A 26448-nucleotide genomic window follows, 5' to 3' on the forward strand; every position below is an offset into this window, starting at 1 on the left:
TGGGGGGGTCCTCACAGTGACTGTAGAGAAGGATCTAGATGAGTAATGTATGGGGGGGGTCCTCACAGTGATTGTAGAGAAGGATCTAGATGAGTAATGTATGGGGGGGGGTCCTCACAGTGACTGTAGAGAAGGATCTAGATGAGTAATGTATGGGGGGTCCTCACAGTGACTGTAGAGAAGGATCTAGATGAGTAATGTATGGGGGGGGGTCCTCACAGTGACTGTAGAGAAGGATCTAGATGAGTAATGTATGGGGGGGGGGTCCTCACAGTGACTGTAGAGAAGGATCTAGATGAGTAATGTATGGGGGGGGGTCCTCACAGTGACTGTAGAGAAGGATCTAGATGAGTAATGTATGGGGGGGGTCCTCACAGTGACTGTAGAGAAGGATCTAGATGAGTAATGTATGGGGGGTCCTCACAGCGACTGTAGAGAAGGATCTAGATGAGTAATGTATGGGGGGGGGTCCTCACAGTGACTGTAGAGAAGGATCTAGATGAGTAATGTATGGGGGGGGGTCCTCACAGTGACTGTAGAGAAGGATCTAGATGAGTAATGTATGGGGGGGGTCCTCACAGTGACTGTAGAGAAGGATCTAGATGAGTAATGTATGGGGGGGGGGGTCCTCACAGCGACTGTAGAGAAGGATCTAGATGAGTAATGTATGGGGGGGGGTCCTCACAGTGACTGTAGAGAAGGATCTAGATGAGTAATGTATGGGGGGGGGGTCCTCACAGTGACTGTAGAGAAGGATCTAGATGAGTAATGTATGGGGGGGTCCTCACAGTGACTGTAGAGAAGGATCTAGATGAGTAATGTATGGGGGGGTCCTCACAGTGACTGTAGAGAAGGATCTAGATGAGTAATGTATGGGGGGGGTCCTCACAGTGACTGTAGAGAAGGATCTAGATGAGTAATGTATGGGGGGTCCTCACAGTGACTGTAGAGAAGGATCTAGATGAGTAATGTATGGGGGGGGTCCTCACAGTGACTGTAGAGAAGGATCTAGATGAGTAATGTATGGGGGGGGTCCTCACAGTGACTGTAGAGAAGGATCTAGATGAGTAATGTATGGGGGGTCCTCACAGTGACTGTAGAGAAGGATCTAGATGAGTAATGTATGGGGGGGGGTCCTCACAGTGACTGTAGAGAAGGATCTAGATGAGTAATGTATGGGGGGGGGGTCCTCACAGTGACTGTAGAGAAGGATCTAGATGAGTAATGTATGGGGGGGGTCCTCACAGTGACTGTAGAGAAGGATCTAGATGAGTAATGTATGGGGGGGGGTCATCACAGTGACTGTAGAGAAGGATCTAGATGAGTAATGTATGGGGGGGGTCCTCACAGTGACTGTAGAGAAGGATCTAGATGAGTAATGTATGGGGGGGGGGGTCATCACAGTGACTGTAGAGAAGGATCTAGATGAGTAATGTATGGGGGGGGGTCCTCACAGTGACTGTAGAGAAGGATCTAGATGAGTAATGTATGGGGGTCCTCACAGTGACTGTAGAGAAGGATCTAGATGAGTAATGTATGGGGGGGGGTCCTCACAGTGACTGTAGAGAAGGTTCTAGATGAGTAATGTATGGGGGGGGGGGTCCTCACAGTGACTGTAGAGAAGGATCTAGATGAGTAATGTATGGGGGGTCCTCACAGTGACTGTAGAGAAGGATCTAGATGAGTAATGTATGGGGGGGGGGTCCTCACAGTGACTGTAGAGAAGGATCTAGATGAGTAATGTATGGGGGGGTCCTCACAGTGACTGTAGAGAAGGATCTAGATGAGTAATGTATGGGGGGGGTCCTCACAGTGACTGTAGAGAAGGATCTAGATGAGTAATGTATGGGGGGTCCTCACAGTGACTGTAGAGCAGGATCTAGATGAGTAATGTATGGGGGGGGGTCCTCACAGTGACTGTAGAGAAGGATCTAGATGAGTAATGTATGGGGGGGGGGTCCTCACAGTGACTGTAGAGAAGGATCTAGATGAGTAATGTATGGGGGGGGTCCTCACAGTGACTGTAGAGAAGGATCTAGATGAGTAATGTATGGGGGTCCTCACAGTGACTGTAGAGAAGGCTCTAGATGAGTAATGTATGGGGGGGGGGGTCCTCACAGTGACTGTAGAGAAGGATCTAGATGAGTAATGTATGGGGGGGGGGTCCTCACAGTGACTGTAGAGAAGGATCTAGATGAGTAATGTATGGGGGGGTCCTCACAGTGACTAGAGAAGGATCTAGATGAGTAATGTATGGGGGGGGGGTCCTCACAGTGACTGTAGAGAAGGATCTAGCTGAGTAATGTATGGGGGGGTCCTCACAGTGACTGTAGAGAAGGATCTAGATGAGTAATGTATGGGGGGGGTCCTCACAGTGACTGTAGAGAAGGATCTAGATGAGTAATGTATGGGGGGGGGTCCTCACAGTGACTGTAGAGAAGGATCTAGATGAGTAATGTATGGGGGGGGTCCTCACAGTGACTGTAGAGAAGGATCTAGATGAGTAATGTATGGGGGGGGGTCCTCACAGCGACTGTAGAGAAGGATCTAGATGAGTAATGTATGGGGGGGGGGTCCTCACAGTGACTGTAGAGAAGGATCTAGATGAGTAATGTATGGGGGGGTCCTCACAGTGACTGTAGAGAAGGATCTAGATGAGTAATGTATGGGGGGGGTCCTCACAGTGACTGTAGAGAAGTATCTAGATGAGTAATGTATGGGGGGGGTCCTCACAGTGACTGTAGAGAAGTATCTAGATGAGTAATGTATGGGGGGTCCTCACAGTGACTGTAGAGAAGGATCTAGATGAGTAATGTATGGGGGGTCCTCACAGTGACTGTAGAGAAGGATCTAGATGAGTAATGTATGGGGGGGGTCCTCACAGTGACTGCAGAGAAGGATCTAGATGAGTAATGTATGGGGGGGGGTCCTCACAGTGACTGTAGAGAAGGATCTAGATGAGTAATGTATGGGGGTCCTCACAGTGACTGTAGAGAAGGATCTAGATGAGTAATGTATGGGGGGGGGTCCTCACAGTGACTGTAGAGAAGGATCTAGATGAGTAATGTATGGGGGGGGGGGGGGTCATTTTCAGCTTTCAATGACACTAGTAAACGGAAGGAACTCGCTAGAAATAGAATACTAGAAGTCCAGTGTAGACTGACACATTGGAGGGTCATACGGTGGTGACACTTTCCTGTCAGCAGGATACAGCAGCTGTATATAGAGCCAGCCTCACCTTCAGTATCTCGTCCCCGATGATGATGATGCCGGCGGTTACCGTCCTGTTGTCAGGGGCACTTCCCTCCGCAGAGGACGACACACGGCAGAAGTTATTGGAGGACATGACCAGATGAGCCTGCAGCCTCCCCAACCGGCAGACCTCCCTGCTGAGCCGCAGACCCCCGCTGCCCCACATAGGCCGCTTACTTCTCCCTCAACAATGGGCCCCTGCCATGAGAACGGAGACATAACTGCTAGAGTACAAAGGTCCTGGGGGAGGTCTCTGTAACCCCTTCATCCCCACGCACACCGCTGCCATTATACACATACTGTATGGTACACCTCCTGTATAAGGGGTATAAGAATATAATATACAGGAGGTGTACTATACAGTATAAGAGGTGTAATATAATATACAGGAGGTGTACTATACAGTATAAGGGGTGTAATATAATATACAGGGGGTGTACTATACAGTATAAGAGGTGTAATATAATATACAGGAGGTGTACTATACAGTATAAGAGGTGTAATATAATATACAGGGGGTGTACTATACAGTATAAGGGGTGTAATATAATATACAGGAGGTGTACTATACAGTATAAGAGGTGTAATATAATATACAGGGGATGTACTATACAGTATAAGAGGTGTAATATAATATACAGGAGGTGTACTATACAGTATAAGGGGTGTAATATAATATACAGGAGGTGTACTATACAGTATAAGAGGTGTAATATAATATACAGGGGATGTACTATACAGTATAAGAGGTGTAATATAATATACAGGAGGTGTACTATACAGTATAAGGGGTGTAATATAATATACAGGGGGTGTACTATACAGTATAAGGGGTGTAATATAATATACAGGAGGTGTACTATACAGTATAAGGGGTGTAATATAATATACAGGGGGTGTACTATACAGTATAAGAGGTGTAATATAATATACAGGAGGTGTACTATACAGTATAAGGGGTGTAATATAATATACAGGAGGTGTACTATACAGTATAAGAGGTGTAATATAATATACAGGAGGTGTACTATACAGTATAAGAGGTGTAATATAATATACAGGGGATGTACTATACAGTATAAGAGGTGTAATATAATATACAGGAGGTGTACTATACAGTATAAGGGGTGTAATATAATATACAGGAGGTGTACTATACAGTATAAGGGGTGTAATATAATATACAGGGGGTGTACTATACAGTATAAGAGGTGTAATATAATATACAGGAGGTGTACTATACAGTATAAGGGGTGTAATATAATATACAGGAGGTGTACTATACAGTATAAGAGGTGTAATATAATATACAGGAGGTGTACTATACAGTATAAGAGGTGTAATATAATATACAGGGGATGTACTATACAGTATAAGAGGTGTAATATAATATACAGGAGGTGTACTATACAGTATAAGGGGTGTAATATAATATACAGGAGGTGTACTATACAGTATAAGGGGTGTAATATAATATACAGGGGGTGTACTATACAGTATAAGGGGTGTAATATAATATACAGGAGATGTACTATACAGTATAAGAGGTGTAATATAATATACAGGAGGTGTACTATACAGTATAAGAGGTGTAATATAATATACAGGAGGTGTAATATACAGTATAAGAGGTGTAATATAATATACAGGGGGTGTACTATACAGTATAAGAGGTGTAATATAATATACAGGAGGTGTACTATACAGTATAAGAGGTGTAATATAATATACAGGGGGTGTACTATACAGTATAAGGGGTGTAATATAATATACAGGAGGTGTACTATACAGTATAAGGGGTGTAATATAATATACAGGAGGTGTACTATACAGTATAAGAGGTGTAATATAATATACAGGAGGTGTACTATACAGTATAAGGGGTGTAATATAATATACAGGAGATGTACTATACAGTATAAGGGGTGTAATATAATATACAGAGGTGTACTATACAGTATAAGAGGTGTAATATAATATACAGGAGGTGTACTATACAGTATAAGGGGTGTAATATAATATACAGGAGGTGTACTATACAGTATAAGAGGTGTAATATAATATACAGGGGGTGTACTATACAGTATAAGAGGTGTAATATAATATACAGGAGGTGTACTATACAGTATAAGAGGTGTAATATAATATACAGGGGGTGTACTATACAGTATAAGAGGTGTAATATAATATACAGGGGGTGTACTATACAGTATAAGAGGTGTAATATAATATACAGGGGATGTACTATACAGTATAAGAGGTGTAATATAATATACAGGAGGTGTACTATACAGTATAAGAGGTGTAATATAATATACAGGGGGTGTACTATACAGTATAAGAGGTGTAATATAATATACAGGGGGTGTACTATACAGTATAAGAGGTGTAATATAATATACAGGGGATGTACTATACAGTATAAGAGGTGTAATATAATATACAGGAGGTGTACTATACAGTATAAGGGGTGTAATATAATATACAGGAGGTGTACTATACAGTATAAGAGGTGTAATATAATATACAGGAGGTGTACTATACAGTATAAGAGGTGTAATATAATATACAGGAGGTGTACTATACAGTATAAGAGGTGTAATATAATATACAGGGGGTGTACTATACAGTATAAGAGGAGTAATATAATATACAGGAGGTGTACTATACAGTATAAGGGGTGTAATATAATATACAGGAGGTGTACTATACAGTATAAGAGGTGTAATATAATATACAGGGGGTGCACTACACAGTATAAGGGGTGTAATATAATATACAGGAGGTGTACTATACAGTATAAGGGGTGTAATATAATATACAGGAGGTGTACTATACAGTATAAGAGATGTAATATAATATACAGGAGGTGTACTATACAGTATAAGAGGTGTAATATAATATACAGGAGGTGTACTATACAGTATAAGAGGTGTAATATAATATACAGGAGGTGTACTATACAGTATAAGAGGTGTAATATAATATACAGGAGGTGTACTATACAGTATAAGAGGTGTAATATAATATACAGGAGGTGTACTATACAGTATAAGAGGTGTAATATAATATACAGGAGGTGTACTATACAGTATAAGAGGTGTAATATAATATACAGGGGGTGTACTATACAGTATAAGGGGTGTAATATAATATACAGGGGATGTACTATACAGTATAAGAGGTGTAATATAATATACAGGGGGTGTACTATACAGTATAAGAGGTGTAATATAATATACAGGGGATGTACTATACAGTATAAGAGGTGTAATATAATATACAGGAGGTGTACTATACAGTATAAGAGGTAATATAATATACAGGAGGTGTACTATACAGTATAAGGGGTGTAATATAATATACAGGGGGTGTACTATACAGTATAAGGGGTGTAATATAATATACAGGAGGTGTACTATACAGTATAAGAGGTGTAATATAATATACAGGAGGTGTACTATACAGTATAAGGGGTGTAATATAATATACAGGAGGTGTACTATACAGTATAAGAGGTGTAATATAATATACAGGAGGTGTACTATACAGTATAAGGGGTGTAATATAATATACAGGGGGTGTACTATACAGTATAAGGGGTGTAATATAATATACAGGAGGTGTACTATACAGTATAAGAGGTGTAATATAATATACAGGAGGTGTACTATACAGTATAAGGGGTGTAATATAATATACAGGAGGTGTACTATACAGTATAAGAGGTGTAATATAATATACAGGAGGTGTACTATACAGTATAAGGGGTGTAATATAATATACAGGAGGTGTACTATACAGTATAAGGGGTGTAATATAATATACAGGAGGTGTACTATACAGTATAAGAGGTATAATATAATATACAGGAGGTGTACTATACAGTATAAGGGGTGTAATATAATATACAGGGGGTGTACTATACAGTATAAGAGGTGTAATATAATATACAGGAGGTGACTATACAGTATAAGGGGTGTAATATAATATACAGGAGGTGTACTATACAGTATAAGAGGTGTAATATAATATACAGGGGGTGTACTATACAGTATAAGGGGTGTAATATAATATACAGGAGGTGTACTATACAGTATAAGAGGTGTAATATAATATACAGGAGGTGTACTATACAGTATAAGAGGTGTAATATAATATACAGGAGGTGTACTATACAGTATAAGGGGTGTAATATAATATACAGGGGGTGTACTATACAGTATAAGGGGTGTAATAATATACAGGGGGTGTACTATACAGTATAAGGGGTGTAATATAATATACAGGGGGTGTACTATACAGTATAAGAGGTGTAATATAATATACAGGGGGTGCACTACACAGTATAAGGGGTGTAATATAATATACAGGAGGTGTACTATACAGTATAAGGGGTGTAATATAATATACAGGAGGTGTACTATACAGTATAAGGGGTGTAATATAATATACAGGAGGTGTACTATACAGTATAAGAGGTGTAATATAATATACAGAGGTGTACTATACAGTATAAGAGGTGTAATATAATATACAGAGGTGTACTATACAGTATAAGAGGTGTAATATAATATACAGGAGGTGTACTACACAGTATAAGGGGTGTAATATAATATACAGGGGGTGCACTACACAGTATAAGGGGTGTAATATAATATACAGGAGGTGTACTACACAGTATAAGAGGTGTAATATAATATACAGGAGGTGTACTATACAGTATAAGAGGTGTAATATAATATACAGGAGGTGTACTATACAGTATAAGGGGTGTAATATAATATACAGGGGGTGCACTACACAGTATAAGGGGTGTAATATAATATACAGGAGGTGCACTATACAGTATAAGGGGTGTAATATAATATACAGGAGGTGTACTATACAGTATAAGGGGTGTAATATAATATACAGGAGGTGTACTATACAGTATAAGGGGTGTAATATAATATACAGGAGGTGTACTATACAGTATAAGGGGTGTAATATAATATACAGGGGGTGTACTATACAGTATAAGGGGTGTAATAATATACAGGAGGTGTACTATACAGTATAAGGGGTGTAATATAATATACAGGAGGTGTACTATACAGTATAAGAGGTGTAATATAATATACAGGAGGTGTACTATACAGTATAAGAGGTGTAATATAATATACAGGAGGTGTACTATACAGTATAAGAGGTGTAATATAATATACAGGAGGTGTACTATACAGTATAAGGGGTGTAATATAATATACAGGAGGTGTACTATACAGTATAAGGGGTGTAATATAATATACAGGAGGTGTACTATACAGTATAAGGGGTGTAATATAATATACAGGAGGTGTACTATACAGTATAAGGGGTGTAATATAATATACAGGGGGTGTACTATACAGTATAAGGGGTGTAATATAATATACAGGAGGTGTACTATACAGTATAAGAGGTGTAATATAATATACAGGGGGTGTAATATAATATACAGGGGGTGTACTATACAGTATAAGGGGTGTAATATAATATACAGGGGGTGTACTATACAGTATAAGAGGTGTAATATAATATACAGGAGGTGTACTATACAGTATAAGAGGTGTAATATAATATACAGGAGGTGTACTATACAGTATAAGGGGTGTAATATAATATACAGGGGGTGTACTATACAGTATAAGGGGTGTAATAATATACAGGAGGTGTACTATACAGTATAAGGGGTGTAATATAATATACAGGAGGTGTACTATACAGTATAAGAGGTGTAATATAATATACAGGAGGTGTACTATACAGTATAAGAGGTGTAATATAATATACAGGAGGTGTACTATACAGTATAAGGGGTGTAATATAATATACAGGAGGTGTACTATACAGTATAAGGGGTGTAATATAATATACAGGAGGTGTACTATACAGTATAAGGGGTGTAATATAATATACAGGAGGTGTACTATACAGTATAAGGGGTGTAATATAATATACAGGGGGTGTACTATACAGTATAAGAGGTGTAATATAATATACAGGGGGTGTACTATACAGTATAAGAGGTGTAATATAATATACAGGAGGTGTACTATACAGTATAAGAGGTGTAATATAATATACAGGGGGTGTACTATACAGCATAAGAGGTGTAATATAATATACAGGAGGTGTACTATACAGCATAAGAGGTGTAATATAATATACAGGAGGTGTACTATACAGCATAAGAGGTGTAATATAATATACAGGAGGTGTACTATACAGTATAAGAGGTGTAATATAATATACAGGGGGTGTACTATACAGTATAAGGGGTGTAATATAATATACAGGAGGTGTACTATACAGTATAAGAGGTGTAATATAATATACAGGGGGTGTACTATACAGTATAAGAGGTGTAATATAATATACAGGGGGTGTACTATACAGTATAAGGGGTGTAATATAATATACAGGAGGTGTACTATACAGTATAAGGGGTGTAATATAATATACAGGGGATGTACTATACAGTATAAGAGGTGTAATATAATATACAGGGGGGTGTACTATACAGTATAAGGGGTATAATATAATATACAGGGGGTGTACTATACAGTATAAGAGGTGTAATATAATATACAGGGGGGTGTACTATACAGTATAAGAGGTGTAATATAATATACAGGGGGTATACTATACAGTATAAGAGGTGTAATATAATATACAGGAGGTGTACTATACAGTATAAGAGGTGTAATATAATATACAGGGGGTGTACTATACAGTATAAGGGGTGTAATATAATATACAGGGGGTGTACTATACAGTATAAGAGGTGTAATATAATATACAGGAGGTGTACTATACAGTATAAGGTGTAATATAATATACAGGGGGTGTACTATACAGTATAAGAGGTGTAATATAATATACAGGAGGTGTACTATACAGTATAAGGGGTGTAATATAATATACAGGAGGTGTACTATACAGTATAAGGGGTGTAATATAATATACAGGGGGTGTACTATACAGTATAAGGGGTGTAATATAATATACAGGAGGTGTACTATACAGTATAAGAGGTGTAATATAATATACAGGGGGTGTACTATACAGTATAAGAGGTGTAATATAATATACAGGAGGTGTACTATACAGTATAAGGGGTATAATATAATATACAGGAGGTGTACTATACAGTATAAGAGGTGTAATATAATATACAGGGGGTGTACTATACAGTATAAGAGGTGTAATATAATATACAGGGGGGTGTACTATACAGTATAAGGGGTGTAATATAATATACAGGGGGTGTACTATACAGTATAAGAGGTGTAATATAATATACAGGAGGTGTACTATACAGTATAAGAGGTGTAATATAATATACAGGAGATGTACTATACAGTATAAGGGGTGTAATATAATATACAGGAGATGTACTATACAGTATAAGAGGTGTAATATAATATACAGGAGGTGTACTATACAGTATAAGAGGTGTAATATAATATACAGGAGGTGTACTATACAGTATAAGAGGTGTAATATAATATACAGGAGGTGTACTATACAGTATAAGAGATGTAATATAATATACAGGAGGTGTACTATACAGTATAAGGGGTGTAATATAATATACAGGAGGTGTACTATACAGTATAAGAGGTGTAATATAATATACAGGAGGTGTACTATACAGTATAAGGGGTGTAATATAATATACAGGAGGTGTACTATACAGTATAAGAGGTGTAATATAATATACAGGGGGTGTACTATACAGTATAAGGGGTGTAATATAATATACAGGGGGTGTACTATACAGTATAAGAGGTGTAATATAATATACAGTATAAGGGGTGTAATATAATATACAGGGGATGACAGAATATACAGGGGGTGTACTATACAGTATAAGGGGTGTAATATAATATACAGGGGGTGTACTATACAGTATAAGAGGTGTAATATAATATACAGGAGGTGTACTATACAGTATAAGAGGTAATATAATATACAGGAGGTGTACTATACAGTATAAGGGGTGTAATATAATATACAGGGGGTGTACTATACAGTATAAGGGGTGTAATATAATATACAGGGGGTGCACTACACAGTATAAGGGGTGTAATATAATATACAGGAGGTGTACTATACAGTATATGGGGTGTAATATAATATACAGGGGGTGTACTATACAGTATAAGAGGTGTAATATAATATACAGGAGGTGTACTATACAGTATAAGAGGTGTAATATAATATACAGGAGGTGTACTATACAGTATAAGAGGTGTAATATAATATACAGGAGGTGTACTATACAGTATATGGGGTGTAATATAATATACAGGAGGTGTACTATACAGTATAAGAGGTGTAATATAATATACAGGAGGTGTACTATACAGTATAAGAGGTGTAATATAATATACAGGAGATGTACTATACAGTATAAGAGGTGTAATATAATATACAGGAGGTGTACTATACAGTATAAGGGGTGTAATATAATATACAGGGGGTGTACTATACAGTATAAGAGGTGTAATATAATATACAGGAGGTGTACTATACAGTATAAGAGGTGTAATATAATATACAGGAGGTGTACTATACAGTATAAGAGGTGTAATATAATATATAGGGGGTGACTATACAGTATAAGAGGTGTAATATAATATACAGGAGGTGTACTATACAGTATAAGAGGTGTAATATAATATACAGGAGATGTACTATACAGTATAAGGGGTGTAATATAATATACAGGAGATGTACTATACAGTATAAGAGGTGTAATATAATATACAGGAGGTGTACTATACAGTATAAGAGGTGTAATATAATATACAGGGGATGTACTATACAGTATAAGGGGTGTAATATAATATACAGGAGGTGTACTATACAGTATAAGGGGTGTAATATAATATACAGGGGGTGTATTATACAGTATAAGAGGTGTAATATAATATACAGGAGGTGTAATATAATATACAGGGGGTGTAATATAATATACAGGAGGTGTACTATACAGTATAAGAGGTGTAATATAATATACAGGAGGTGTACTATACAGTATAAGAGGTGTAATATAATATACAGGAGGTGTACTATACAGTATAAGAGGTGTAATATAATATACAGGAGGTGTACTATACAGTATAAGAGGTGTAATATAATATACAGGGGATGTACTATACAGTATAAGGGGTGTAATATAATATACAGGAGGTGTACTATACAGTATAAGGGGTGTAATATAATATACAGGGGGTGTACTATACAGTATAAGAGGTGTAATATAATATACAGGAGGTGTAATATAATATACAGGGGGTGTAATATAATATACAGGGGGTGTACTATACAGTATAAGGGGTGTAATATAATATACAGGGGGTGTACTATACAGTATAAGGGGTGTAATATAATATACAGGAGGTGTACTATACAGTATAAGAGGTGTAATATAATATACAGGAGGTGTAATATACAGTATAAGAGGTGTAATATAATATACAGGAGGTGTAATATAATATACAGGGGGTGTACTATACAGTATAAGGGGTGTAATATAATATACAGGAGGTGTACTATACAGTATAAGAGGTGTAATATAATATACAGGGGATGTACTATACAGTATAAGAGGTGTAATATAATATACAGGAGGTGTACTATACAGTATAAGGGGTGTAATATAATATACAGGAGATGTACTATACAGTATAAGAGGTGTAATATAATATACAGGGGGTGTACTATACAGTATAAGAGGTGTAATATAATATACAGGAGGTGTACTATACAGTATAAGGGGTGTAATATAATATACAGGAGATGTACTATACAGTATAAGAGGTGTAATATAATATACAGGAGGTGTACTATACAGTATAAGGGGTGTAATATAATATACAGGAGGTGTACTATACAGTATAAGGGGTGTAATATAATATACAGGGGATGTACTATACAGTATAAGAGGTGTAATATAATATACAGGAGATGTACTATACAGTATAAGAGGTGTAATATAATATACAGGAGGTGTACTATACAGTATAAGGGGTGTAATATAATATACAGGAGGTGTACTATACAGTATAAGGGGTGTAATATAATATACAGGGGATGTACTATACAGTATAAGAGGTGTAATATAATATACAGGAGGTGTACTATACAGTATAAGGGGTGTAATATAATATACAGGAGGTGTACTATACAGTATAAGAGGTGTAATATAATATACAGGGGATGTACTATACAGTATAAGAGGTGTAATATAATATACAGGAGGTGTACTATACAGTATAAGGGGTGTAATATAATATACAGGGGGTGTACTATACAGTATAAGGGGTGTAATAATATACAGGAGGTGTACTATACAGTATAAGAGGTGTAATATAATATACAGGAGGTGTACTATACAGTATAAGGGGTGTAATATAATATACAGGGGATGTACTATACAGTATAAGGGGTGTAATATAATATACAGGAGGTGTACTATACAGTATAAGGGGTGTAATATAATATACAGGGGATGTACTATACAGTATAAGGGGTGTAATATAATATACAGGAGGTGTACTATACAGTATAAGGGGTGTAATATAATATACAGGGGATGTACTATACAGTATAAGAGGTGTAATATAATATACAGGAGGTGTACTATACAGTATAAGGGGTGTAATATAATATACAGGGGATGTACTACACAGTATAAGGGGTGTAATATAATATACAGGAGGTGTACTATACAGTATAAGGGGTGTAATATAATATACAGGGGATGTACTATACAGTATAAGGGGTGTAATATAATATACAGGGGGTGTACTATACAGTATAAGAGGTGTAATATAATATACAGGGGGTGTACTATACAGTATAAGGGGTGTAATATAATATACAGGGGGTGTACTATACAGTATAAGAGGTGTAATATAATATACAGGAGGTGTAATATAATATACAGGGGGTGTAATATAATATACAGGGGGTGTAATATAATATACAGGAGGTGTACTATACAGTATAAGGGGTGTAATATAATATACAGGAGGTGTACTATACAGTATAAGGGGTGTAATATAATATACAGGAGGTGTACTATACAGTATAAGAGGTGTAATATAATATACAGGAGGTGTACTATACAGTAGAAGAGGTGTAATATAATATACAGGAGGTGTAATATAATATACAGGGGGTGTAATATAATATACAGGGGGTGTAATATAATATACAGGAGGTGTACTATACAGTATAAGAGGTATAATATAATATACAGGGGGTGTACTATACAGTATAAGGGGTGTAATATAATATACAGGAGATGTACTATACAGTATAAGGGGTGTAATATAATATACAGGAGGTGTACTATACAGTATAAGAGGTGTAATATAATATACAGGAGGTGTACTATACAGTATAAGGGGTGTAATATAATATACAGGAGGTGTACTATACAGTATAAGAGGTGTAATATAATATACAGGGGGTGTACTATACAGTATAAGGGGTGTAATATAATATACAGGAGGTGTACTATACAGTATAAGGGGTGTAATATAATATACAGGGGGTGTACTATACAGTATAAGAGGTGTAATATAATATACAGGAGGTGTACTATACAGTATAAGGGGTGTAATATAATATACAGGGGGTGTACTATACAGTATAAGAGGTGTAATATAATATACAGGAGGTGTACTATACAGTATAAGAGGTGTAATATAATATACAGGGGGTGTACTATACAGTATAAGGGGTGTAATATAATATACAGGAGGTGTACTATACAGTATAAGAGGTATAATATAATATACAGGGGGTGTACTATACAGTATAAGGGGTGTAATATAATATACAGGAGATGTACTATACAGTATAAGAGGTGTAATATAATATACAGGAGGTGTACTATACAGTATAAGGGGTGTAATATAATATACAGGAGGTGTACTATACAGTATAAGGGGTGTAATATAATATACAGGGGGTGTACTATACAGTATAAGAGGTGTAATATAATATACAGGAGGTGTACTATACAGTATAAGAGGTGTAATATAATATACAGGAGGTGTACTATACAGTATAAGAGGTGTAATATAATATACAGGAGATGTACTATACAGTATAAGGGGTGTAATATAATATACAGGAGGTGTAATATAATATACAGGGGGTGTACTATACAGTATATGGGGTGTAATATAATATACAGGGGGTGTACTATACAGTATAAGGGGTGTAATATAATATACAGGAGGTGTACTATACAGTATAAGGGGTGTAATATAATATACAGGAGATGTACTATACAGTATAAGAGGTGTAATATAATATACAGGAGGTGTACTATACAGTATAAGGGGTGTAATATAATATACAGGGGGTGTACTATACAGTATAAGAGGTGTAATATAATATACAGGAGATGTACTATACAGTATAAGGGGTGTAATATAATATACAGGAGGTGTACTATACAGTATAAGGGGTGTAATATAATATACAGGAGGTGTACTATACAGTATAAGGGGTGTAATATAATATACAGGAGGTGTACTATACAGTATAAGAGGTATAATATAATATACAGGAGGTGTACTATACAGTATAAGGGGTGTAATATAATATACAGGGGGTGTACTATACAGTATAAGGGGTGTAATATAATATACAGGAGATGTACTATACAGTATAAGAGGTGTAATATAATATACAGGAGGTGTACTATACAGTATAAGAGGTGTAATATAATATACAGGGGGTGTACTATACAGTATAAGAGGTGTAATATAATATACAGGAGGTGTACTATACAGTATAAGGGGTGTAATATAATATACAGGAGGTGTACTATACAGTATAAGAGGTGTAATATAATATACAGGAGGTGTACTATACAGTATAAGGGGTGTAATATAATATACAGGAGGTGTACTATACAGTATAAGAGATGTAATATAATATACAGGAGGTGTACTATACAGTATAAGAGGTGTAATATAATATACAGGGGATGTACTATACAGTATAAGAGGTGTAATATAATATACAGGAGGTGTACTATACAGTATAAGGGGTGTAATATAATATACAGGAGGTGTACTATACAGTATAAGGGGTGTAATATAATATACAGGGGGTGTACTATACAGTATAAGGGGTGTAATATAATATACAGGGGGTGTACTATACAGTATAAGAGGTGTAATATAATATACAGGAGGTGTACTATACAGTATAAGGGGTGTAATATAATATACAGGAGGTGTACTATACAGTATAAGAGGTGTAATATAATATACAGGAGGTGTACTATACAGTATAAGGGGTGTAATATAATATACAGGAGGTGTACTATACAGTATAAGAGGTGTAATATAATATACAGGAGGTGTACTATACAGTATAAGAGGTGTAATATAATATACAGGAGGTGTAATATACAGTATAAGAGGTGTAATATAATATACAGGGGGTGTACTATACAGTATAAGGGGTGTAATATAATATACAGGAGGTGTACTATACAGTATAAGGGGTGTAATATAATATACAGGAGGTGTACTATACAGTATAAGAGGTATAATATAATATACAGGGGGTGTACTATACAGCATAAGAGGTGTAATATAATATACAGGAGGTGTACTATACAGCATAAGAGGTGTAATATAATATACAGGAGGTGTACTATACAGTATAAGAGGTGTAATATAATATACAGGGGGTGTACTATACAGTATAAGAGGTGTAATATAATATATAGGAGGTGTACTATACAGTATAAGAGGTGTAATATAATATACAGGAGGTGTACTATACAGTATAAGAGGTGTAATATAATATATAGGAGGTGTACTATACAGTATAAGAGGTGTAATATAATATACAGGAGGTGTACTATACAGTATAAGAGGTGTAATATAATATACAGGAGGTGTACTATACAGTATAAGAGGTGTAATATAATATACAGGGGGTGTACTATACAGTATAAGGGGTGTAATATAATATACAGGAGGTGTACTATACAGTATAAGGGGTGTAATATAATATACAGGAGGTGTACTATACAGTATAAGGGGTGTAATATAATATACAGGAGATGTACTATACAGTATAAGAGGTATAATATAATATACAGGGGGTGTACTATACAGTATAAGAGGTGTAATATAATATACAGGAGGTGTACTATACAGTATAAGAGGTGTAATATAATATACAGGAGGTGTACTATACAGTATAAGGGGTGTAATATAATATACAGGAGGTGTACTATACAGTATAAGAGGTGTAATATAATATACAGGGGGTGTACTATACAGTATAAGAGGTGTAATATAATATACAGGAGGTGTACTATACAGTATAAGAGGTGTAATATAATATACAGGAGGTGTACTATACAGTATAAGGGGTGTAATATAATATACAGGGGGTGTACTATACAGTATAAGAGGTGTAATATAATATACAGGAGGTGTACTATACAGTATAAGAGGTGTAATATAATATACAGGGGGTGACTATACAGTATAAGAGGTGTAATATAATATACAGGAGGTGTACTATACAGTATAAGAGGTGTAATATAATATACAGGGGGTGACTATACAGTATAAGAGGTGTAATATAATATACAGGAGATGTACTATACAGTATAAGAGGTGTAATATAATATACAGGAGGTGTACTATACAGTATAAGGGGTGTAATATAATATACAGGAGGTGTACTATACAGTATAAGGGGTGTAATATAATATACAGGGGGTGTACTATACAGTATAAGAGGTGTAATATAATATACAGGGGGTGTACTATACAGTATAAGAGGTGTAATATAATATACAGGAGGTGTACTATACAGTATAAGGGGTGTAATATAATATACAGGAGGTGTACTATACAGTATAAGAGGTGTAATATAATATACAGGGGGTGTACTATACAGTATAAGGGGTGTAATATAATATACAGGAGGTGTACTATACAGTATAAGAGGTGTAATATAATATACAGGAGGTGTACTATACAGTATAAGAGGTGTAATATAATATACAGGAGGTGTACTATACAGTATAAGGGGTGTAATATAATATACAGGGGGTGTACTATACAGTATAAGAGGTGTAATATAATATACAGGAGGTGTACTATACAGTATAAGGGGTGTAATATAATATACAGGAGATGTACTATACAGTATAAGAGGTGTAATATAATATACAGGAGGTGTACTATACAGTATAAGGGGTGTAATATAATATACAGGAGATGTACTATACAGTATAAGAGGTGTAATATAATATACAGGAGGTGTACTATACAGTATAAGGGGTGTAATATAATATACAGGAGATGTACTATACAGTATAAGAGGTGTAATATAATATACAGGAGGTGTACTATACAGTATAAGGGGTGTAATATAATATACAGGAGGTGTACTATACAGTATAAGGGGTGTAATATAATATACAGGAGATGTACTATACAGTATAAGAGGTGTAATATAATATACAGGAGGTGTACTATACAGTATAAGGGATGTAATATAATATACAGGAGGTGTACTATACAGTATAAGGGGTGTAATATAATATACAGGAGGTGTACTATACAGTATAAGGGGTGTAATATAATATACAGGAGGTGTACTATACAGTATAAGAGGTGTAATATAATATACAGGGGGTGTACTATACAGTATAAGAGGTGTAATATAATATACAGGAGGTGTACTATACAGTATAAGAGGTGTAATATAATATACAGGAGGGTGTACTATACAGTATAAGGGGTGTAATATAATATACAGGGGATGTACTATACAGTATAAGAGGTGTAATATAATATACAGGGGGTGTACTATACAGTATAAGAGGTGTAATATAATATACAGGGGGTGTACTATACAGTATAAGAGGTGTAATATAATATACAGGGGATGTACTATACAGTATAAGAGGTGTAATATAATATACAGGGGGTGTACTATACAGTATAAGAGGTGTAATATAATATACAGGAGGTGTACTATACAGTATAAGAGGTGTAATATAATATACAGGAGGGTGTACTATACAGTATAAGGGGTGTAATATAATATACAGGGGGTGTACTATACAGTATAAGAGGTGTAATATAATATACAGGAGGTGTACTATACAGTATAAGAGGTATAATATAATATACAGGAGGTGTACTATACAGTATAAGGGGTGTAATATAATATACAGGAGGTGTACTATACAGTATAAGAGGTGTAATATAATATACAGGAGGTGTACTATACAGTATAAGGGGTGTAATATAATATACAGGGGGTGTACTATACAGTATAAGAGGTGTAATATAATATACAGGGGGTGTACTATACAGTATAAGGGGTGTAATATAATATACAGGAGGTGTACTATACAGTATAAGGGGTGTAATATAATATACAGGAGGTGTACTATACAGTATAAGAGGTGTAATATAATATACAGGAGATGTACTATACAGTATAAGAGGTGTAATATAATATACAGGAGGTGTACTATACAGTATAAGAGGTGTAATATAATATACAGGAGGTGTACTATACAGTATAAGGGGTGTAATATAATATACAGGAGGGTGTACTATACAGTATAAGGGGTGTAATATAATATACAGGAGGTGTACTATACAGTATAAGAGGTGTAATATAATATACAGGAGGTGTACTATACAGTATAAGAGGTGTAATATAATATACAGGAGATGTACTATACAGTATAAGAGGTGTAATATAATATACAGGAGGTGTACTATACAGTATAAGAGGTGTAATATAATATACAGGAGGTGTACTATACAGTATAAGAGGTGTAATATAATATACAGGAGGTGTACTATACAGTATAAGAGGTGTAATATAATATACAGGAGGTGTACTATACAGTATAAGAGGTGTAATATAATATACAGGAGGTGTACTATACAGTATAAGAGGTGTAATATAATATACAGGGGGTGTACTATACAGTATAAGGGGTGTAATATAATATACAGGAGGTGTACTATACAGTATAAGAGGTGTAATATAATATACAGGGGGTGACTATACAGTATAAGAGGTGTAATATAATATACAGGAGATGTACTATACAGTATAAGAGGTGTAATATAATATACAGGAGGTGTACTATACAGTATAAGAGGTGTAATATAATATACAGGAGGTGTACTATACAGTATAAGGGATGTAATATAATATACAGGAGATGTACTATACAGTATAAGAGGTGTAATATAATATACAGGAGGTGTACTATACAGTATAAGAGGTGTAATATAATATACAGGGGGTGTACTATACAGTATAAGGGGTGTAATATAATATACAGGAGATGTACTATACAGTATAAGAGGTGTAATATAATATACAGGAGGTGTACTATACAGTATAAGGGGTGTAATATAATATACAGGGGGTGTACTATACAGTATAAGAGGTGTAATATAATATACAGGAGGTGTACTATACAGTATAAGAGGTGTAATATAATATACAGGGGGTGTACTATACAGTATAAGGGGTGTAATATAATATACAGGGGGTGTACTATACAGTATAAGGGGTGTAATATAATATACAGGAGGTGTACTATACAGTATAAGAGGTGTAATATAATATACAGGGGGTGTACTATACAGTATAAGGGGTGTAATATAATATACAGGGGGTGTACTATACAGTATAAGAGGTGTAATATAATATACAGGGGGGTGTACTATACAGTATAAGGGGTATAATATAATATACAGAGGGTGTACTATACAGTATAAGAGGTGTAATATAATATACAGGAGGTGTAATATAATATACAGGGGGTGTAATATAATATACAGGAGGTGTACTATACAGTATAAGAGGTGTAATATAATATACAGGAGGTGTACTATACAGTATAAGGGGTGTAATATAATATACAGGGGGTGTACTATACAGTATAAGGGGTGTAATATAATATACAGGAGATGTACTATACAGTATAAGAGGTGTAATATAATATACAGGAGGTGTAATATAATATACAGGGGGTGTAATATAATATACAGGAGGTGTACTATACAGTATAAGGGGTGTAATATAATATACAGGAGGTGTACTATACAGTATAAGAGGTGTAATATAATATACAGGAGGTGTACTATACAGTATAAGGGGTGTAATATAATATACAGGGGGTGACTATACAGTATAAGAGGTGTAATATAATATACAGGAGGTGTACTATACAGTATAAGGTGTAATATAATATACAGGAGATGTACTATACAGTATAAGGGGTGTAATATAATATACAGGGGGTGTACTATACAGTATAAGGGGTGTAATATAATATACAGGAGGTGTACTATACAGTATAAGGGGTGTAATATAATACACAGGAGATGTACTATACAGTATAAGAGGTGTAATATAATATACAGGAGATGTACTATACAGTATAAGGGGTGTAATATAATATACAGGAGGTGTAATATAATATACAGGGGGTGTACTATACAGTATATGGGGTGTAATATAATATACAGGGGGTGTACTATACAGTATAAGAGGTGTAATATAATATACAGGGGATGTACTATACAGTATAAGGGGTGTAATATAATATACAGGAGGTGTACTATACAGTATAAGGGGTGTAATATAATATACAGGAGATGTACTATACAGTATAAGAGGTGTAATATAATATACAGGAGGTGTACTATACAGTATAAGAGGTGTAATATAATATACAGGAGGTGTAATATAATATACAGGGGGTGTAATATAATATACAGGGGGTGTAATATAATATACAGGGGGTGTAATATAATATACAGGGGGTGTACTATACAGTATAAGAGGTATAATATAATATACAGGGGGTGTACTATACAGTATAAGGGGTGTAATATAATATACAGGAGATGTACTATACAGTATAAGAGGTGTAATATAATATACAGGAGGTGTACTATACAGTATAAGGGGTGTAATATAATATACAGGGGGTGTACTATACAGTATAAGGGGTGTAATATAATATACAGGGGGTGTACTATACAGTATAAGGGGTGTAATATAATATACAGGGGGTGTACTATACAGTATAAGGGGTGTAATATAATATACAGGGGGTGTACTATACAGTATAAGGGGTGTAATATAATATACAGGGGGTGTACTATACAGTATAAGGGGTGTAATATAATATACAGGGGGTGTACTATACAGTATAAGAGGTGTAATATAATATACAGGAGGTGTACTATACAGTATAAGGGGTGTAATATAATATACAGGAGGTGTACTATACAGTATAAGAGGTGTAATATAATATACAGGAGGTGTACTATACAGTATAAGGGGTGTAATATAATATACAGGAGGTGTACTATACAGTATAAGAGGTGTAATATAATATACAGGAGGTGTACTATACAGTATAAGAGGTGTAATATAATATACAGGAGGTGTAATATACAGTATAAGAGGTGTAATATAATATACAGGGGGTGTACTATACAGTATAAGGGGTGTAATATAATATACAGGAGGTGTACTATACAGTATAAGGGGTGTAATATAATATACAGGAGGTGTACTATACAGTATAAGAGGTATAATATAATATACAGGGGGTGTACTATACAGCATAAGAGGTGTAATATAATATACAGGAGGTGTACTATACAGCATAAGAGGTGTAATATAATATACAGGAGGTGTACTATACAGTATAAGAGGTGTAATATAATATACAGGGGGTGTACTATACAGTATAAGAGGTGTAATATAATATATAGGAGGTGTACTATACAGTATAAGAGGTGTAATATAATATACAGGAGGTGTACTATACAGTATAAGAGGTGTAATATAATATATAGGAGGTGTACTATACAGTATAAGAGGTGTAATATAATATACAGGAGGTGTACTATACAGTATAAGAGGTGTAATATAATATACAGGAGGTGTACTATACAGTATAAGAGGTGTAATATAATATACAGGGGGTGTACTATACAGTATAAGGGGTGTAATATAATATACAGGAGGTGTACTATACAGTATAAGGGGTGTAATATAATATACAGGAGGTGTACTATACAGTATAAGGGGTGTAATATAATATACAGGAGATGTACTATACAGTATAAGAGGTATAATATAATATACAGGGGGTGTACTATACAGTATAAGAGGTGTAATATAATATACAGGAGGTGTACTATACAGTATAAGAGGTGTAATATAATATACAGGAGGTGTACTATACAGTATAAGGGGTGTAATATAATATACAGGAGGTGTACTATACAGTATAAGAGGTGTAATATAATATACAGGGGGTGTACTATACAGTATAAGAGGTGTAATATAATATACAGGAGGTGTACTATACAGTATAAGAGGTGTAATATAATATACAGGAGGTGTACTATACAGTATAAGGGGTGTAATATAATATACAGGGGGTGTACTATACAGTATAAGAGGTGTAATATAATATACAGGAGGTGTACTATACAGTATAAGAGGTGTAATATAATATACAGGGGGTGACTATACAGTATAAGAGGTGTAATATAATATACAGGAGGTGTACTATACAGTATAAGAGGTGTAATATAATATACAGGGGGTGACTATACAGTATAAGAGGTGTAATATAATATACAGGAGATGTACTATACAGTATAAGAGGTGTAATATAATATACAGGAGGTGTACTATACAGTATAAGGGGTGTAATATAATATACAGGAGGTGTACTATACAGTATAAGGGGTGTAATATAATATACAGGGGGTGTACTATACAGTATAAGAGGTGTAATATAATATACAGGGGGTGTACTATACAGTATAAGAGGTGTAATATAATATACAGGAGGTGTACTATACAGTATAAGGGGTGTAATATAATATACAGGAGGTGTACTATACAGTATAAGAGGTGTAATATAATATACAGGGGGTGTACTATACAGTATAAGGGGTGTAATATAATATACAGGAGGTGTACTATACAGTATAAGAGGTGTAATATAATATACAGGAGGTGTACTATACAGTATAAGAGGTGTAATATAATATACAGGAGGTGTACTATACAGTATAAGGGGTGTAATATAATATACAGGGGGTGTACTATACAGTATAAGAGGTGTAATATAATATACAGGAGGTGTACTATACAGTATAAGGGGTGTAATATAATATACAGGAGATGTACTATACAGTATAAGAGGTGTAATATAATATACAGGAGGTGTACTATACAGTATAAGGGGTGTAATATAATATACAGGAGATGTACTATACAGTATAAGAGGTGTAATATAATATACAGGAGGTGTACTATACAGTATAAGGGGTGTAATATAATATACAGGAGATGTACTATACAGTATAAGAGGTGTAATATAATATACAGGAGGTGTACTATACAGTATAAGGGGTGTAATATAATATACAGGAGGTGTACTATACAGTATAAGGGGTGTAATATAATATACAGGAGATGTACTATACAGTATAAGAGGTGTAATATAATATACAGGAGGTGTACTATACAGTATAAGGGATGTAATATAATATACAGGAGGTGTACTATACAGTATAAGGGGTGTAATATAATATACAGGAGGTGTACTATACAGTATAAGGGGTGTAATATAATATACAGGAGGTGTACTATACAGTATAAGAGGTGTAATATAATATACAGGGGGTGTACTATACAGTATAAGAGGTGTAATATAATATACAGGAGGTGTACTATACAGTATAAGAGGTGTAATATAATATACAGGAGGGTGTACTATACAGTATAAGGGGTGTAATATAATATACAGGGGATGTACTATACAGTATAAGAGGTGTAATATAATATACAGGGGGTGTACTATACAGTATAAGAGGTGTAATATAATATACAGGGGGTGTACTATACAGTATAAGAGGTGTAATATAATATACAGGGGATGTACTATACAGTATAAGAGGTGTAATATAATATACAGGGGGTGTACTATACAGTATAAGAGGTGTAATATAATATACAGGAGGTGTACTATACAGTATAAGAGGTGTAATATAATATACAGGAGGGTGTACTATACAGTATAAGGGGTGTAATATAATATACAGGGGGTGTACTATACAGTATAAGAGGTGTAATATAATATACAGGAGGTGTACTATACAGTATAAGAGGTATAATATAATATACAGGAGGTGTACTATACAGTATAAGGGGTGTAATATAATATACAGGAGGTGTACTATACAGTATAAGAGGTGTAATATAATATACAGGAGGTGTACTATACAGTATAAGGGGTGTAATATAATATACAGGGGGTGTACTATACAGTATAAGAGGTGTAATATAATATACAGGGGGTGTACTATACAGTATAAGGGGTGTAATATAATATACAGGAGGTGTACTATACAGTATAAGGGGTGTAATATAATATACAGGAGGTGTACTATACAGTATAAGAGGTGTAATATAATATACAGGAGATGTACTATACAGTATAAGAGGTGTAATATAATATACAGGAGGTGTACTATACAGTATAAGAGGTGTAATATAATATACAGGAGGTGTACTATACAGTATAAGGGGTGTAATATAATATACAGGAGGGTGTACTATACAGTATAAGGGGTGTAATATAATATACAGGAGGTGTACTATACAGTATAAGAGGTGTAATATAATATACAGGAGGTGTACTATACAGTATAAGAGGTGTAATATAATATACAGGAGATGTACTATACAGTATAAGAGGTGTAATATAATATACAGGAGGTGTACTATACAGTATAAGAGGTGTAATATAATATACAGGAGGTGTACTATACAGTATAAGAGGTGTAATATAATATACAGGAGGTGTACTATACAGTATAAGAGGTGTAATATAATATACAGGAGGTGTACTATACAGTATAAGAGGTGTAATATAATATACAGGAGGTGTACTATACAGTATAAGAGGTGTAATATAATATACAGGGGGTGTACTATACAGTATAAGGGGTGTAATATAATATACAGGAGGTGTACTATACAGTATAAGAGGTGTAATATAATATACAGGGGGTGACTATACAG

The 26448-nt window shown here is 34.8% G+C and overlaps 1 protein-coding gene across 2 annotated transcripts in view; it reads right to left on the bottom strand.

Moving 5' to 3' along the window:
- Window positions 1-26448, bottom strand: part of FLAD1 (flavin adenine dinucleotide synthetase 1) — a 41793-nt gene that overhangs the window by 12683 nt on the left and 2662 nt on the right. For both annotated transcript variants that reach the window (XM_075844886.1, XM_075844887.1), the window contains exon 2: window positions 3239-3450. In XM_075844886.1, the coding sequence (XP_075701001.1) occupies window positions 3239-3418 (180 nt within the window). In that variant the 5' untranslated portion in view covers window positions 3419-3450. The remainder of the gene's footprint in view (window positions 1-3238; window positions 3451-26448) is intronic.

This window comes from Rhinoderma darwinii, chromosome 12, assembly GCF_050947455.1.
Source record: "Rhinoderma darwinii isolate aRhiDar2 chromosome 12, aRhiDar2.hap1, whole genome shotgun sequence".
Lineage (NCBI taxonomy): Eukaryota > Metazoa > Chordata > Amphibia > Anura > Rhinodermatidae > Rhinoderma > Rhinoderma darwinii.